We start from the raw sequence: 19649 nt of genomic DNA, 5'->3' as shown, positions 1-19649 counted from the left end.
TTTGTATTTATAGTAAATTATTTTATTCTGTAAAAGAAATACTTTCCAAATAATACAAATGACACAATTGTACAAAACTGTGACAAAAACAAGAGAGATGAATACTGAATATTATAACTGATTACCACATCAAAAGAGTACTCGTTACAGCAGTCAATCTTGGACTCTCAAAACATTCTGGTGATACTGTACCATTAAAAAAAACAACAGGAACATTCGCCATTAGATACCGCACTGTTATTTCCTAGTTTAGGTATAGGACAAGTCTGTGACATCTCAGATATCACAGTGCGTACCTTTTGGTAAATACTGCCTTTTTAATGGCAATCTCTGTAAAGGAGACAGATCTATTCCCTCTCACGCACTGGGACATTCAGGTAATGAGCACTTAAAGAGTTGGTGTTCTCAGACTTTCATCCCAACACAGACTAAAACATTGGTTTTTAGTTATTTATTTTAGTAAATATTTATTTCTGTTGGCTTATATTCTGTTCATTTTTTGAATCTCTCTTATTCAGGCTTGAGACCCTTATCTACAGCTACCAATACCACTGTGAAGAAAAGAGGCTTGAAGGCAGTTAGTATGATAAAGCCAAATATTCTTTTTTCATGCCAAACTGGATGATTAGGAAGCTTACAAACACTATGTCAGGTAAAAAGGAATATAATTTTAAAACACAAATGTCTGTGTTACTAATAATGTTCAATTACTAATCTGTTTGGGTTTTTAATATAACATACTTTTGCTATTTATATTCTGCTTACTTTCCACAGCTTGGACAATGAAAATAGACCCAGTCAGTTTAACTTTTACGTTCTCATACTCTTACATAATGCTACAGTACATGAGTCCTAACACCGCAGGGAATGTTTACTTGTTTCTAAAAATAAATGAAAACAAGCTACTGGTCAGAGATTTTGCAATTTTGTTAGCTTTTCACAAAACCTAAATTTGGGGCCAAATCTGTCCTGACGATGTCCCTTGAACCGAGAGAGACCTTGATTTTCACACTGGATGTTCCAACATTAGGTTAAATAAGTCTTGTGTGGGGTGCCCTTCTCCTTAGGTAATGCACATTAGAAAATATTAGAAACTGCCTACAGTAGCTCAGTAAGAAGCATTTTTACATACTTGCAAGATGCAAGGACACAAAACTGGCATTGTCGGGAATTTAGGGTGACAGTCCTATGTTAAAGCAAATGGTAACAAATAAAATCATTCCTGGCCAAGTTGTAGTTGGCCCAGCTGCCAACCAAGTGAGCTATTTCTTCCAGAGTTATAAGCCCTGTTTCTGAAAAGCATCAGGAAAGCAAAAACTTACACATGTGCCTAACTCAAAGCACCTGCTTAAAAAGCTATGCATGTGTTTAACCCCGCTTCTGAATAGGGATGCTTTCCAGAATATAGGACTTAAGTACTTCCTGAATGGGGCCACAATCTTTAAAACTACTCGGATGCTATATTCTTTTACTAGTTTTATTAATATGGGAAGTCCCCTCCCCCCCCATTTCCATCTTTATTAAATCATAGCAAAACAAAGACCTGCCACCCTTTTCCTTTCCCCCGTTTAAATTGAGAATCTAATTAAAAATATAAAGATACATTAAACACAACTGAAATGAGAACAATCTGTTAGTGCACAGTAAGAACATGCAAATGAGTTCTGCAATGTTGAATGGCATTTTTAATCAGTATTAAAAACATTGCAGGTGATAATATTTTGCTATAACACAGACAGTGCTAAAGAATACAATTTACATGATAGGATACAGATAGTAAAGCTGATAAAAGTGACAAATTTAGAACATAGTATTTTCATTTCAGGTATCAGAAACAAAACCAGCTCAATGGTTCCATTCTACTGTATGACGAATACTGAAGAACAAAATTTCAGTCTTAAAATACATCTTAAAGTACGTATTTTCCTTCAAGGAAAAATGTGCTATAAATAAATTACAATACAGTGAATTTGCCTGAACTCACTTTGTTTCTGTCTTCCAGCCTTTAAATCAAATAAAACAGCATAAAAACTGTACACACTCTTAACAGGATAGCTGATCTTTTATAAAATAAGTTGTCTTCAGAGATGTCAATTTCACAACAAGGAAAAACCAAGCCTTGTTGCAGTCACTATTATAAAATATATATATATGTGTGTGTGTGTGTGTGTGTGTGTGTGTATGTATATATATATATTTATATATTTTTTTACTTTTACTTTTTTTACGTTTTTATTTTTTACAAAAAGTGTATATTAATAGTATTTTGCACAAACTTTTTAAAAGAAATTTAGCTAGTCTAATAATTTCATTAAAATAAAACAGACAGATAAATACTTCATGTTTACAATGCAACCTGTTACACATCATCAGCTGGCAGAGGAGGTATGTTAATCCTTGGTCTTGTAAAAAATGCTATCTTCTCTCTGTCATTGAAAAAATAGAGATAAAAAGTAGTCAAACAAATGCTTATATACAGACTTCAAGAAACTGAATTTGTTTCAATCTTTATTTAGCTCATTAAATTCTTCAGATCAAATATTTATTGAGGTGTTTATAAACATAGTAAACCAGGCTCATATTGTATAGCTATAATAAATAAATAATAATAAATACCACCTAGCCCTTTATATAGCACTTTTCATCAGTAGCTCTCAGTGCTTTGCAAAGGAGGTCAGCATCATAGAATCAGTCTTTTGGAAGAAAAAAAAGAACTAGTATCCACTACTAGCTATACACGATTGAACTAAATGGGGAATACAGACCAATTCCTCGACAATATAAACCACAGACACTATTACTTTTTGGATGAAAGCTGCCCCAGAGTACACAGAACCACACAAGGCTCTACACATCGGCTAAGCCTTGCATAGTTCCTCTTCACTGGACAAAACTGCACTGTTTCAGTTTTTACTGACAACACATACAGAAAGTAACAGACTATTTCTGGATGCATTCATATCTAAAATAAGGAAATTCTTATTCTTTTCACTTTTTTATTGAGCAAACACCACAGACAGCAGATTAAATGTGATTAGAAACTATCCATGGTTTCATCTCTGCATACCAGCCCGTATATTTGATTTATTTCCTCCCTGCCTTGTGTTCCCCAATATGCAGGATTTAAGTTGGCTTCATTATTGCGGGAATTAGAGAGCTATCAAAAACCAACCCTGCAATTTCTGCTCTCCTGAGGTCCTGCCTGTCAGCCTAGGAGAAAGGGATTTTTGACAGCTTCTCCCAAATGAACAATGAAATTAAAGACCTGATTCATTTAATTTTCATTTAAGCCTTCCTGTTACCATTATAGCACAATTTTTCAATAATTACAATCAATAAAAAGAGATTCTAACAACCAAAGTGTTCTGTGAGCATCTGCCTAATATGAAACACTAGCTGTGTTTTCCTACACAGTCATTAAATTGCAAGCATTTACTCTTAAACACTTCATGACATGGAGTACACATATGAATATACAAAACAAACTGCTATTTTAATACTAATAGTCAGAAAAATCATCATCTGAAATGCATGTTAATATTTACCAAAGTCACTGGTAAGCAAAGTTTAAAACTGTATATTTGACATAAGAACTGTAAGCAGAGGAGGAAGGGATGAAGAAGGATACAAAGCACAGAGATTTCTGGAAAGAGCAGTTAGGAAACAGGACTTTGGTTTGAATAGTAAGAACAAACAGTTATGGGGACAATGCTGTTTACTAGAGTACATACAGAACATTAACTAATTGACTGTGCATATAGGGATGCAACTGGTTCCTTGGAGAACTTAAACCATGTTAGCTTGGAGCCCAAAGAATATGGTGGTGTTAGTAGCTGCCCGAATTAGAATTATAGCCTAAAAATGTGTGTACATAAATTTGGACATTCTCTTTTTGTACTACAGCATTTTTTTATTTGCACGTTGGGTGACAGCGCTTCTTCACTTCGGTTTTTAGTCTTTGTACCATGAATTGTTCAAAAGAAAAGCACTCTAATGAAGACAGGCCCACATCAATATATAAGTAAAGGTTATAGATACATAGGACACTGCACAGTGAAGCTAGGTGGTTTGGAGCTACTATAGTAATACATTAGTACATTACAACCAACAGAGACCGGTAAAGATTAAACATGTGCTATTTTCAATACAGATGTTATTGCTTACCTAAAAGTCTGCACCTGAATAGGCTCTTTCTGGTTTTGTCCACGCAGTAGGTATACTTCTTTGGATGCTTTCTTTAGCATTTTTTCAGCTACTTGTTCTTGGTGATGTTCAAATTTGGTCTGTCTTGTCTGAAAAGTATTAAAACCAAACTAAAAATGAATAGCTGGAAACATATGGAAATGAAGACATCTGTTTAAATAATATGCTTTCCCACTTCATCTCAGTGAAACCAGCCAAACACAAGGTCTGAAATAGCTAGACTCCCCAGAGCCACAGGACTGTTTTAGTCCCTAATGCTCCTGAGAAAGATGTGTTAAATTCCACGTAGTTTACTGTATTTCGATCTTTCAAATGAGACCATAAACTAGAGATTATGTGTGCTCTATGTGGGCACTGAAAATCCAATGGCAATTTTTTGTAGTTTGCCCCAGCATGCTTTGGTACACTTCCCTTTCCCATCAATGGGAATTACAGTATGCATACACAGTAAGAGGAAATTATGCAGAACACTCATTTATGATAAAATATCAAATCAGTGGATATTCATCCAGAGGCCACGTGGGGAAAAATGCATTGCGATTCCCCTACTAAATATCTATAACTTACAGAAATATCAGAAAATGCTTTTAAAAATACCAGAAAAATCAAACTTTTGATGGAGAGTTTTAATGTCTCAGACACATTAAACAGTTCCATCCTCCAGTAATTGTCACCAATGTGGTATTCAATAATAATCAATGAACTGATGTTTTCATGAGGGTAACAACAAGGGCATCTGGGGTGAAATTGTTTATTTGAAATCATGTAACATTATAGAGGTCCATTCATTTAACTTCAGCACTTCCAAGGTATACTTACCATCAGGCAGGCTTTAATCAAGGGTTCTGAGTATGCCCAACATAGAGCCCAAGAAACCATACCTGTCTCTCTGCTTCCTTCAACAAATTTCGGAATCGTTCGTCCCGAAGGACCCAGTGGGGAAGATCAGTTTGCCCTCTGAGTTGGGCATCTTCCAGACGTTGCTTCAACTCTCTCAAAACACATATCTCCTCATTCAGTTGTCTCTGTCTAGTTCTGGATGCCTGGAGATCCAGCTCCAGGTCTAGGGATGTCCTTGCCATAAGCTCAGCCAAAGAAGATCTACAGGACTGCTGGATTATTATAATTCAAATAAAACACACAACAGAGATGTTATTCAGAACATGTTATATTGATATATTCTTAGCTGATTCAGGCAGACATTTCATGCATGTCTTTAACTCTTCTGGCACGGAAGTTTTGGAAATAACGTACCAATCTCACTGTGACAAGACTAAACATATTTTGTATTTCAGGTATACTATTTCAATTCGTGTTTGATGGCAGATCCAAATTTTGGTCTCAAAAAACTAACCACCTTTTCCAAGTAAGATGTCTTAGTCCATAAATATGCATAGGGTTGTGAACCAAGTGTTCTTATTTACATACCTTCTGCTGCCATCATGAAATTCTTACTGTTAAATGATGACTTCAGGAATAGCTTTCAGCAAAGGGTGATGTACAAACTACACCACTCAGGAGTAAACTCAAAATGCATTGTGACTCAGGAGACACATCCTGAGTAAAAATTCCTTCCAAGCTTCCTCCTTGCTCTGAAGGTGGTAGCAATTTGCTACTCATCTCTTCCAGCAATAAGTTACGACACCTGCACTGGCCAGAAAGTATGGGGGATGAAAACAAGGCTCCGCACACTCCCTGCCCCCCTACTCTGGTAAGAGACTAAAGGGGCACTTAACCTTGCTTACTTCTGAACACCTAGGACCAAGGTCTAGGTGGACCACATAGGGTTGTGACCAGGATTTCTAATTGGTCTCACCGCACTTTGTGGGTATGCAGCCAAGCACAGTCTTACCGATAGCATTTTAACACACTGGATAATTAAACCAATCCATAATCAGAATTGATTTAAATTGGTCATTAGGTGACAAGCAAGTTTTTGCAGTTGTTTATGACTGTATCTCAAATATCTGTCTCTTCTCCTAAAAAAAACCCAATTAATTTATTACATTACAGTATCAGATGCTTCATAAAAATTGTCTTAAATACACCTTTGAAATCCAGGTCAAAGTACTGCTGCTTCACTTTGTAAAAAAGGTCTCAGCAGAGAAAAATCCACATGCTCATATACTGTAGTATACCTGCTTATAGCGCAAAGTACGCCTTTCCAATGTATTGCGGATGAAGGGTGATTTCCTTGGCAGGGTTGAACTGTCACTGTCACTACGATACAGCTGATTAAAAAAGATATTAAACATAAATGGACATTTATTCATGGTTGCTTTGGAATCACAAATGTTACAAGCTTTTAATTGGAAACAATGCTAGACAACAGAATACTTTTCTAGGACACTTGAGATTTACTTACATTAATGGACAAAAGTTCTCAGACTGCATCATAAATTCATACTTGCCTTCACTTTAAAAAAATTCTGTTGTGCAGTTTCTGAACAATGTTTATTTGTTAAAAGATGGTGCACGTGCTTCACTATGTTTCTTTTTAAATTGCCAAGATTGTTGTGGTTGGCAACAGTGATCTACCATCAAAAGTGTTTATTGTTGTGTATAACAAGCCAATCTCCTTAGCGTATTTGCAAGAAGGTGGCATGTGACCAGGATTCATCACTGAATTTGGTCCGCTGGTGTCATAAATATAAAGGGAAGGGTAAACCCCTTTGAAATCCCTCCTGGCCAGAGGAACAATCCTCTCACCTGTAAAGGGTTAAGAAGCTAAAGGTAACCTCGCTGGCACCTGACCAAAATGACCAATGAGGAGACAAGATACTTTCAAAAGCTGGGAGGAGGGAGAAAAACAAAGGGTCTGTGTCTGTCTGTGTGATGCTTTTGCCGGGGACAGAACAGGAATGGAGTCTTAGAAATTAGTAAGTAATCTAGCTAGGTATGTGTTAGATTATGATTTCTTTAAATGGCTAAGAAAATAGCTGTGCTGAATAGAATGAATATTCCTCTCTGTGTGTGTTTTTTTGTAACTTAAGGTTTTGCCTAGAAGGATTCTCTATGTTTTGAATCTAATTACCCTGTAAGGTATTTACCATCCTGATTTTACAGAGATGATTCTTTTTTACTTCTATTAAAAGTCTTCTTGTAAGAAAACTGAATACTTTTTCATTGTTCTAAGATCCAAGGGTTTGGATCTGTGGTCACCTATGCAAATTGGTGAGGATTTTTACCAAACCTTCCCCAGGAAGTGGGGTGCAAGGTTGGGAGGATTTTGGGGGGGAAAGACGTTTCCAAACTACGTTTTCTCAGGAACCCAGATAAAGTTTGGTTGTGGCAGTGGAAGTCCAAGGGCAAAGGGTAAAATAGTTTGTACCTTGGGGAAGTTTTAACCTAAGTTGGTAAAAGTAAGCTTAGGAGGTTTTCATGCAGGTCCCCACATCTGTACCCTAGAGTTCAGAGTGGGGAAGGAACCTTGAGAGCTGGTTAGATCATTAGCTTTCCCAGCCAAAGCTGGGTACTGACAGTGAGCGCGACATGAACAGTGATCCATGCCAATGTAAGGGGACTGTTGGCCCCTTACTGAAAGTTAGTGGGTTTTTTTGGCCCTCTCCCAGTATCAAAAGAAAGGGCCAATGAGAAATCAAGACCCTGAGACAGACAATCCCCAGGGCCAATGCTCCAGGTCAGTCTGATTGACAGGGCAGGCCAGCCAATGAGGGAGTTGGGAGTCCAGGGTCCCGTCCCTCGGTGTGAGCTTCCAGGAGCAGAGTGGGTTGGAGGTAAGGAAAGAGCAGCAGCCAGAGCCAGAGAGATCCAGAGAAGCAGCCCAGAGAGCAGAGCTGGAGGCAGAACAGCAGCGGCGCTGAGGCAGAGTGGAGCTGCAAGGGGAGCAGTCCGGAGCCGGGTGCAGTGAGCAGCTGGGGAGAGTGAGGGGGGACCCTGGGCAGGGGGCCCAGCGCAGGGAGACACCCGTGGCCAAGAGGCCTTGCAGGCTGGACTTGGGAGGGGATTGTAACCCCGACGGGGGCAACGCTGGGAAGAAGGGTCCTGCCACCTAGAGCCTGAGGGCATGTGGCCACCACCAGAGCAAGTGTATCACCACAGCACAGCCACGGCCTGGGAAGGCGGCCTTGGACATGTGAGGAACAGACTGTGAACTTCCCGGACATTCCAGGGATAGCTATTTGTGGTTCCCCCATACTCACAGGGTAGGGTTATAAGTTTTCCTTTAACCTTTCCCATATTTTCCCTAATTTTTTTTAATTAGTTGCTATTTAATAAATTGTATTTGCTTTGAACTATATGCAATGACCAGTGGGTCAGGGAAGCACCCAGTGCAGAGAGAGCACCCCGGTGTGGGGCACTCTATCCCCGGTCCTAAGTGAGCACAACAAGGTTGGGGGGGTCGAGCCCCCCAGGAAACCTTGCCCCGGCCTTGTTGGGGTTATGGGACTCTGCCGCACAGGAGAGTGGAAGGGGAGATAAGGCAGGCCTCTGTATAAAGGGAGTGGGAGTGAGGACTCAGACCTTTTGCTCACCAATTCCATCAGGGTGGTGTATGAGCCAGGAAAGTTCCTCACAATAGTGGGACTATTCCCCCACTTACACCAATGTCACTAAATTACTAGCTTTTCAGATTCAGTGAGGTGCCTGCTTTAAACAGTATATATTAAAATAGTATCTAGCATTACATAGTGCTTCACTTTGGATAGAAATGTGCAGCAATTTTATCTGAGCCTCTTGCAGAATGCGATAACAATGCATTTTCAAGGCGTGTCAAGTGACTGCTATGTGAGTTATTATTTGTATTATGGTAGCAAGAAGGAATTCTGAACAAGGATCAGAACTCCACGATGTTAGACACCAAATAGACAAAAAACAAAGAAGAGTTATGTTATGGAAGTCAGCAGTATCTAGCATAAGACCCCAAAAGACTATTCTATCATTTAATTCTTAGTATTTTATAGAGAAATAGGTTCCTATCAGTGAACTCTTTCCAGTGATGATAATTTAATGCAGTGTAGAATTTTTGGCTGAACATTAAAAAAAATATAAATCCTAATTCGTGTAAATATTATGTAAGTATTGAAAAAGCACACTTTAATACACTTTCTGCTTCTGAACGTAAAACCACAAAAAATTTCTACTCACTCTGCAAACATACTGACTTCGTGCTCCAGGTGAGAAGGTCTGTGATCGAACAATAGTGCTACTACGAACAAAAGCAGAACCACGGGGCCTTCGGCAGGTTCTCTCTTTTGGAAGAATAGCGACTTCTTCTGGGAAGAGATCTTCTGTGTTAGTTTCTTTATCCACCTAGAATCACAGCCAAAAACAGTACTTTTACTCCACTGACCTCTTCTACAACAAAAGCAGAAAAACTTGTTAGTTATGATCTAGTTGTAATTAATATGTCCAGTGCATGAATCATCTCTCATTTAAGAAACCATAATTCTAAAACCACACAATTCAGAATAGTGGGACTGGTTTGCAAGTGCTAACAGCCTTTCTGCTGGGCCTTAAACCATCAAGAGATTAACATGTAGCATTCTGTAGCCACATCACCAAATCTGCTGGACTGGACAGCTGCCTAAGCTCTTACCTCAATGGACGGAGAGAACTAAATCACTTTTCAGAAAACTGTGCTGATTCTCGGGAAGGGAGCAGCCCTGCCACTAAGTCAGTACAAAGGTAGGGAGAGGAGTCAATCACAAGGAACCCGGAGACTTTGAGGATATCACAGAAAAAATCAAAGCATTTGGAGATTCTGAACATATAAGTTTTGAACCAAGCCTCCAAACTTTTAGATGGCTCACTTAACTGTTCTGTATTACCCAACCACAATGTGACACTGAATGGTGCACCACACTCTGACAGGACAAGTTTCTCAGTACGTGTAAATAGATGTAGTTCCATTGACTTTCTGTGAGTTTCCAGAAGCTGATTTAAATGACGTACAGCCTTCAACACACCAAATTTGGTCTGAAAACCAGCTATGTTTATTTTAACACGGTGAAAGCAAGGTAACAAACTTAACCTTTCAGTTTTTACATTTTAAAAATCTTCCACGAATGCGACATTGGTATGAATATTTGCATTTGGGAATGGCCTTCTCCAAAACACTTCTAGGAAACACAGTTACTGAGTGTAAGTCTATACTCACTCATTATGCAGGAGCAAAAATATTTTACCTTACGAGCTGACAAAGTGATTCTGTTCAACAAGAAACTGGACAAGTATCCCATTATAGGAAGTAAAATTAAGAGACAACACGCAGTTTTCCCCCAAAAGTAACTAAAAAGAGTAAGTTTAACAACTCAATATAGAGTATGATTTTCAGCACTGCAGACAACAATAGGTCAGGGTTCTTGATGCAGCTCTGATTTTATTTTCTGACCAAATGACACAAGTTCAGCTAGTGCCAGTAATGCACAGTGCGCTAGGCATTTGCCCGTCTTCAAGAGTATAGTGTTTTCTCTTCTTACCTTTAGGGGTGGAGGCTGCACTTTACCAGAACTGTATTGACCTGCCTGAACTGCAAACATATGGCCACGTAACGAATCGCCACAACATGCCTCTGGATAAGGTGGGCTGGTCTGAGTGCAATTACATCCACTGTCAACAGATTCTGCTTGCCAACTCCTAAGGACAGAACATTTCAAGGAACTTTCAAGAAATGTGATGGAACTGTGCAAAAATATATGCTGTGTTAATGAATTTCAACATCCAAATCTTCAAGGATAAGTTGCCTTTTAAAAAATTTTGTTCCTGCCGTTCTGATTCATTCCACTTGAATGAGGTGATTATCCTATTTGGACCTCTAAGGTACACAGACAAGCCATTAATTTCAGATCTTTCATGTAAGAACCAGCTTTTCTAGTCCTCCCAGCCAGTCACTTCCCAGCCTTGAAAAGAGCATTAAAATACATAAAAGGACAAAATGCCTCTCAAACAACAAACTAACAACATGAAAAACAGTGATGTATAAAATAAAAGACTGCAAAGGTTGGATTATTTAGCTTGTAAAACAGAAGAGCAATAGGAGTACTAAGTGAAGGTATTCAAAATTATGAACACCATAAAGAAAGCGGCCAGTTCCTCTTTTTAAAATCTCTCTTATAACATGAAAAGAAAGGAACATTGTGTAATTAAAAGGAAGAAGAATATAAAACTCCTTAGTTATGCAGTTTATGAGGGCATTTTGTGATGTGATATTCAATATCAAGACTGTATAAAGTGGGCAGTGGGAGGGCGGTATCAAATCTCGCTGTTTGTTTTCTGAGGGATTCATCACACCATGTGGCTAGCTTTGGGGGAACACACTTCTTTTTTTTTTTAAATGGTTCAGGTCCATCTTTCCGGGACCTACCCCTTTTCTTAAATAGATATAGCTATACCAGATCAGGCTGCTGGTACAGTTAATCTGGTATAATGCCTCCAGCAGCAGATCCTTAGCCAGTTGGAAGTTGGACAATTCTTGACGCTTGCAATGTACACCCGATAGTATGAGATTTGGTTGCACATGTCATTATCTTACCTTGAATAACTCCAAGTATTGTTACTAGATCTACAACTATGCAGTCACTTTTTAAAGTCCAGCCACAATGTTTTTTGCTGAGAATTTCTGCATCAATAAATACAGGTTGATCATGCACTGTGTAATGAAACAGCCTTCCTCGTGCAACTTTTATCTAAGACAATACAACCCTAACCTAAAAATATCTTTTTAATACAAGCCAAAGCAAAAATAAAAATGGATAAGCAATATTTAAGGGCCTCTACTATCCTTGGCATTGGCAAAAGCTTTCTTTTCTTAAAAGTGGGTCATTCCAGGAGGTGAGACTGAAAAAGTACTTGCTATATGAAAGGAGGTCCTAGTTTTGAAAATAAAGTTAAAGACTAACCTTTATGGTTAATTTGTTGGTAGGAAAGGTGAAAAAAATATAAGGTTTCTATAAGACGAAGCTAGTAACCTGCACAACTTTTTGATGGGAAAACAGTAATACTAAAATAAGTTGTTCACTTACTGACTCTTGAGAAGTAAGATTCAGCTTTAAAGTAGCTTCGCTGATCTAACTGGGATTCTCAGCCCATATGTCCCTAAAGCAACTAAAAGGGCAGAGGTCTTACAGACCACTCACATATCTCCTGCTCCCAAGAGGAAATTCAACGTTGTCACAATGTGTTTCAAAAATTGACAACCCTGGAACTCATACCACCTATCAGCTATGTTCTACACTCATATATAAAAGACAAATGTCAAAGCATGTCAACATATTTAAGGTGCTAACTTCTGAAATGCCCTTCTTTCAAAAGCCAGGGAAAAATAGCAAAAATCTTCATATAATATAATAGCAATAAAAATAGCAAAAATCTTTGCCCATGGATATGATGCCCCATTCTGCACACCTGCTGCAGAATGTTGAGACCCATAAATCTGAATGAGAAGCAAATACTGTACCAAGTACTAACAACAGAAAAAGCTGTGTGAGCTTGTGAAACAGAAGCATGATCTCATGAGTTTGCCATTTGAAGTGCATGCCCAGATGAGTCACTCAAAACATATCAAACTGCACGTTGCACTTTAATTCTATTAAATTGCTTACCTTCATTTAGCAATGATTTGGGTTATCCAAAAGCTAGCTCTCTATTTTGAGGACAATTAAATGCAGTTTAACTTTACTCCATAACAATCTTCTTGGTATTCCCCTGTTCCCCAAACAGCATAGTAAATTTTGCCCTCTACTGCAAACAAAATCTTACCACAATTTTTGAGATGTGAGAAGTCCTCAGAACCAGATCTGGATGGATTATCTATTTCTAAAATGGGTTCTCTGGGAATTTCTAGGCTCCACCTCCTGGGTGTACTGATTTAGCAAAGTTGTGGGTGGCAGAGAGTGAAAGGATCCTGCTATAGTAATATATGCCTGGAAAAAGAGTCATGGTTTAGCACTTTCTAGCAGCTGGTATCTCATCAGGACCACAAAAGAACTGAACAGATTAGTCTGCAATGATGTAAAAGCAGAATGGAGCTGAAAAATAAAAGAACTAGCAGGTGAAGTAGCAATTCTGGTATGAAGGTCCTTAAATCTGAATGGCTGTCTAAGAAACAGAGGATTAAAGTTGGAACAAGTCTGCAGTCAAGAAAAGTGGTAACAATTCAAGAAAAAAGTACTCCTTTTGTTAGAATACAGAATCTCAGAGAAGTAGGACTCCATAGTAGCAAGGAGAATCATAGAATCATAGAATATCAGGGTTGGAAGGGACCTCAGGAGGTCATCTAGTCCAACCCCCTGCTCAAAAGCAGGACCCATCCCCAATTAAATCATCCCAGCCAGGGCTTTGTCAAGCCTGACCTTAAAAACTTCTAAGGAAGGAGACTCCACCACCTCCCTAGGCAACGCATTCCAGTGTTTCACCACCCTCCTAGTGAAAAAGCTTTTCCTAATATCCAACCTAAACCTCCCCCACTGCAACTTGAGACCATTACTCCTTGTCCTGTCCTCTTCCACCACTGAGAATAGTCTAGAACCATCCTCTCTGGAACCACCTCTCAGGTAGTTGAAAGCAGCTATCAAATCCCCCCTCATTCTTCTCTTCTGCAGACTAAACAATCCCAGTTCCCTCAGCCTCTCCTCATAAGTCATGTGTTCCAGACCCCTAATCATTTTTGTTGCCCTTCGCTGGACTCTTTCCAATTTATCCACATCCTTCTTGTAGTGTGGGGCCCAATACTGGACACAGTACTCCAGATGAGGCCTCACCAATGTCGAATAGAGGGGGACGATCACGTCCCTCGATGTGCTTGCTATGCCCCTACTTATACATCCCAAAATGCCATTGGCCTTCTTGGCAACAAGGGCACACTGCTGACTCATATCCAGCTTCTCGTCCACTGTCACCCCTAGGTCCTTTTCCGCAGAACTGCTGCCTAGCCATTCGGTCCCTAGTCTGTAGCTGTGCATTGGGTTCTTCCGTCCTAAGTGCAGGACCCTGCACTTATCCTTATTGAACCTCATCAGATTTCTTTTGGCCCAATCCTCCAATTTGTCTAGGTCCCTCTGTATCCTATCCCTGCCCTCCAGCGTATCTACCACTCCTCCCAGTTTAGTATCATCCGCAAATTTGCTGAGAGTGCAATCCACACCATCCTCCAGATCATTTATGAAGATATTGAACAAAACCGGCCCCAGGACCAACCCCTGGGGCACTCCACTTGACACCTGCTGCCAACTAGACATGGAGCCATTGATCACTACCCGTTGAGCCCGACAATCTAGCCAGCTTTCTATCCACCTTATAGTGCATTCATCCAGCCCATACTTCTTTAACTTGCTGGCAAGAATACTGTGGGAGACCATGCCAAAAGCTTTGTTAAAGTCAAGATACAATACATCCACTGCTTTCCCTTCATCCACAGAACCAGTAATCTCATCATAGAAGGCGATTAGATTAGTCAGGCATGACCTTCCCTTGGTGAATCCATGATGACTGTTCCTGATCACTTTCCTCTCATGTAAGTGCTTCAGGATTGATTCTTTGAGGACCTGCTCCATGATTTTTCCGGGGACTGAAGTGAGGCTCACTGGCCTGTAGTTCCCAGGATCCTCCTTCTTCCCTTTTTTAAAGATTGGCACTACATTAGCCTTTTTCCAGTCATCCAGGTCTTCCCCCGTTCGCCACGAGCTTTCAAAGATAATGGCCAATGGCTCTGCAATCACAGCCGCCAGTTCCTTTAGCACTCTCGGATGCAACTCGTCCGGCCCCATGGACTTGTGCACGTCCAGCTTTTCTAAATAGTCCCTAACCACCTCTTTCTCCACAGAGGGCTGGCCATCTATTCCCCATGTTGTGATGCCCAGCGCAGCAGTCTGGGAGCTGACCTTGTTCGTGAAGACAGAGGCAAAAAAAGCATTGAGTACATTAGCTTTTTCCACATCCTCTGTCACTAGGTTGCCTCCCTCATTCATTAAGGGGCCCACACTTTCCTTGGCTTTCTTCTTGTTGCCAACATACCTGAAGAAACCCTTCTTGTTACTCTTAACATCTCTCGCTAGCTGCAGCTCCAGGTGCGATTTGGCCCTCCTAATTTCATTCCTACATGCCCGAGCAATATTTTTATACTCTTCCCTGGTCATATGTCCAACCTTCCACTTCTTGTAAGCTTCTTTTTTATGCTTAAGATCTGCTAGGATTTCACCGTTAAGCCAAGCTGGTCGCCTGCCATACTTACTATTCTTTCGAGAGAGGGTGGGTCATGGAATCCATGTGGACAACAAATCTCAAAGAACCACAATTATCGTAGGGTAAGTAACCGTTATTTGTTCTTTGCGTGATTGTCCATATAGATTCTATTCTTGGTGATTAACAAGTCATTATCTGTTCGTTTGGAGACCTACTTAACAGTGACTGTGAGACAGCCCTTCCAAAAAACATACATCTGATTTGGAGGCTTCTACCAAAGAATAGTGTCTTGTAGAGGCATGGACCAAGCTCCATATAGTGCTCTACAAATTTCATGCACAGGGACATTGTTCAAACAGGCAGCAGAACGTGCCTGAGCACTAGTGGAATAAACTCTAATATGATCAGGTGGATCTAACCCAGCTAACTCCTAGCATGTCCTTATACAGTTGGAGATCCACTTAGATAACCTCTGTAAGGATATAGGATATCCTTTAGCTCTACTTGCAAAGATGACAAATAGTCTAAGTATGTTCCTGAATGATTTTGTCCTGTCAATATAAAGAGACAGTGCTCTTACTACATCTAGTATGTAAAGGCTGGCTTCCTCCGGGGCTAAGTGAGACTTGGGGGGGAAAATGGGAGGTGAATGGATTGGTTTATATGAAACACTGAGACAACTTTGGGCAGTAACTTGGAATGAGGCCTGGCAGTGACCCTGTCCTTATGAAACACACTGTACAAGGAGAACATGAGGGCCTGAGTCCACCTTACCCTTTGAGCTGAGATAAAGGCTATTAAAAAGGCATTTTTAATTGATAGGTGGTACAGGATAGGATTGATAGGAACAGGTGGGCGGTGCTCCTTTCTGCCTGTCAGAGGATGCCAAGATAGCGATAGACTCATGAAAACTCTGAGAAGATCTGGCCTGAGAGCTCAGGGTGGAATCTTGGCTCTCCAGGCACTAACAGAGAGAGACTGACCGGATGGCTGAGGCCTTACACTAGTCTTCCACTCAGTGTCTGAAGAGGCTCACATTGATCTCTTGAGGAGTGCACTTGGAGAAAGACTGACAAATGGAACATTGCCACTGGATGTGTCCCTCTCCTCTGCACAGTAGACACTGGGAGTGCCCGTGTCAATAGACATCAAAATATTGTACAAGGGATAGGTCTTGAATCCTAGAGATTTCGCTTCTGCCACATTTCTATTACATATCGCTAGCCTAACTGAAGTTTTCTAGCATATGTGAATCTTATCTAAGAAGTCATTAACTTTTAATAGTATATATATTGCCAACAGGCAATTAACTAAGATAAGTAACACTAGCTCAGTGTGCAGAGAAAAGGGGTTCCATCTCACTGCCACAGGTGATAAGAAAGAACTAAGGGATAGTTGGGCCCACTCTGCCCTTTATATCCTCAGATGGAGGGTGTGAGGACATCTAGGGTTGATACAGCCTGTTTGGACACTGCTGGCAAAAAGAATCCAATCTCATGTACACGGGGTATAAGTGTGTCAACAGTGGAATCCATGTGGACAACATATCTTCAGTAAGAACTTAAGCCCTCAAGTCACTCAGGCACTTCCGAAATGTTACCTTACATATGAATAAATTCAGGATCAGTTGAGTACTTCAAAAAGGAATCACCATAATAAGAAAACTCTCAAAAGCATGATGACTCTCTGCTGAGAATTGTAATCCAGCCATGCTGCATTTTACAAGATAGTTATGGGGTTTTATAAAATTAATTAAAATGCTCCGTGGAATCAGTGTTGTGAATGTCCTTAATTTTTGCACATTTCCCACCCTGTCCAGCTGATAGCACTGTATTGTCTCTAGTGTCCAAACTGGATCTTTTTGCTCTTATTGTAAGTGAGAGTAGTTAGGAAAATAGAAGACTGTGGTATTGTTAATGTATAACAAAATCAATCCCTCCCTCTCCCTTCCACCAGAAAATGCATCCTTTTATAGGATAAACAATTCATTTCTAATTTTTGTACAAGGTCATACATAAACAATTTAAACGTATAAATGTGTATGGCCCAATCCTGAACACACATGTATAGGTGTTTGCAAGGTCAAGACATGAACTATCTACTTTTCAATTTTGTTTCCTCTGCAACATGCAGTTTTATTTCAACTTTCCTTCATGAATACAACAGAATTTTAATTAAAGTGCAAATTATATTCTAGAAAGTGACTGCAACAATGGCACTGCAGGGTTCCCTGCTTTCTGTTTCGCAATATCTCCATGTAAAAGGTACTCAGTTTGTAACAAAAAGTCATTTTCCACCCCCTTCCTAGCTGCCATCCCTGCAAACTCAACCTGGGATCTGAGAGGTAAGTTGGGTTCCCTTCTGCCTGCACGTGATGATAGACTATAATGATCTGATACACTGAATACAGGCAGGGAGTAGAATTCAGAGTAAGATCTGTTGTTTTTACAGTCATATTTGAGAACAGAACCACAGTGTAAACTTCAGCCAAGATCTTACAAATTCTTTTTGATCAGGGTTTAACCTAATATTTTTACCTCTCTGATACAGCTTCTGCCTGATCTTCCTTTCTTTCAATCTCTAGGATTTCCTCCTCTGTGTACTCCAGTTTCACTCTCTCTTCTGCCAGCTCTCTCTCCACTGCTTCCAGCTGAGCTGTGGTCCTAGCTAATAGGGCTGTCACTGCATCCTGAAAGAGAAAACGGGTTTCAAATGAAACAGCTTAAACCAGGACTTAGCTTTTATGGAGTATTCAGAATAAAAGAAGTGTGTCCTGAATCATGACTTTATACTCACCAGGTGACCAAAACATAAATGCTGTTCAGTCACTGGAACGCTCCAGAGAGGTGGCAGCCTTTCATTGGGAAAGGGTGAATGTTTTACATTTATTTTAAATAGCAATAATAGGATTAGGGTTGAGCACTAGCATAAGTGCTTGCAGGATCTCAGCCTTTATTCTAGCAAAGTGTGGAAAACTGGATAAGATTTGTGATTTCTTTTAAAGATACTGCAAAATGTAAGATATTTTCAGATTCTTGAGGAGTATCAGTGTATACAACTGGAACAAAATACAGCCTAATATTAGTTGTCCTTCACAGAGAAAGGAATTAACCAATTACAATGCAGTGTTCCCTACAATGAAAACGTAAGTTTGATACTTCTATTTTATAAAATACTTTCAAAATACTGTTTTTTAAATCATCATCAAATACTGCAATTAACAGAACACAAAGCTCTCTCCCATATTAGAAAGCTATATTTTCTACTAAAATTCAGTGGTTCTGAAACTTTGTATGACCACCCATTTTCTGCAGCCTAAATGCTGCAGATTAGTTGAACAATTAAGCACATATGATGAGCATTGTATTATAATAGAAGAAACATTCATTTTTTTCTTTTGATGGTAACCCCTCCAACAAAAACAAAGTTAAAATTTCACCTGTGTGTGCAGATAGTATACAAATTCCACACAGGAACAAACAAACAAACTTGTAGAGGATGAGGCTCCACTTTAAGTTAATACCGATTTCACTGGCCATACCGATTTCACTGTAGCTGTATTTCCAGAACTCTGTGGAGTGCTTTCTTCACACTGGTTTTTCTCCTTCACCCTTTGTGGGTCTGAACCAGTGAATATCTGGACAGGATACCAGTGAAGCTGCATCTCAGTGGAACTCTCATGATCAGCCAGGCTAATCTGAGCGATGCCCTGTAAAAACAATAGGCCAAAATAAGCAAAGAATATACTTCCCATTCACAGAACTCTCTCATTTAATAGAAATACTGCATCAAAATAGTACACGTTATGGGTGACCGGCAATGGAAAAAAGTATAAAGTCTCCCTTGTTTTTATTATTTATGATGTATACCAAAAAAACAAACAAACAAAAACAAAAAACACCTTTCTTCCCACACCCCAACCCCACAAAAGAGAATTTTTTTTTTTAAATTAAGAATCTAATTGCTAAGTTTGATGTTCCTGAGGTTTACTGGATACTGTGTTAGAAAGCTCAGCTCTTTATCTTTTACAAAGACAGCTTTTCGCTCAAGTGTTAATTCATATATTTGAGTTAAATTGTCATTAACGAAAAAAATTAATCTGAATAAAAATCACTACTGTTCTCAGTGAATCGAGTCTTCCAGGGGTGAAAAACAAAAAAAGATAGATAAGACCAGAATTGCTATGTAAAAAACAAGTAGTAAAAGCTTTCAAGCTTTCCTTATACATCATAAAGAAGCCAAATTGGAAATAAACGAAATTTGTTTCCTTTGTAAGTCACCTTTAGAAGTCCCAAAATTCAAGG

At 39.5% G+C, this 19649-nt stretch overlaps 1 protein-coding gene across 4 annotated transcripts in view; it reads right to left on the bottom strand.

Annotated features, from left to right (window-relative positions):
* The window catches only part of WWC3 (WWC family member 3), a 174680-nt gene continuing 155031 nt past the window's right edge, over window positions 1-19649 (bottom strand). For 3 of the 4 annotated variants that reach the window (XM_075131229.1, XM_048860547.2, XM_075131230.1), the window contains exons 16-23: window positions 18887-19054; window positions 17883-18034; window positions 10647-10803; window positions 9313-9477; window positions 6342-6434; window positions 5085-5315; window positions 4165-4292; window positions 1-2426 (exon numbers count right to left, since the gene is read on the bottom strand). In XM_075131229.1, the coding sequence (XP_074987330.1) occupies window positions 2360-2426; window positions 4165-4292; window positions 5085-5315; window positions 6342-6434; window positions 9313-9477; window positions 10647-10803; window positions 17883-18034; window positions 18887-19054 (1161 nt within the window). In that variant the 3' untranslated portion in view covers window positions 1-2359. The remainder of the gene's footprint in view (window positions 2427-4164; window positions 4293-5084; window positions 5316-6341; window positions 6435-9312; window positions 9478-10646; window positions 10804-17882; window positions 18035-18886; window positions 19055-19649) is intronic. The other variant, XM_075131228.1, reaches the window with a different exon arrangement.

The sequence above is a fragment of the Caretta caretta genome, chromosome 1, assembly GCF_965140235.1.
Source record: "Caretta caretta isolate rCarCar2 chromosome 1, rCarCar1.hap1, whole genome shotgun sequence".
Taxonomy (NCBI): Eukaryota; Metazoa; Chordata; order Testudines; family Cheloniidae; genus Caretta; species Caretta caretta.
The sequence above is the reverse complement of the archived record's forward strand: the minus strand, read 5'-3'. Positions and strand labels throughout refer to the sequence as shown.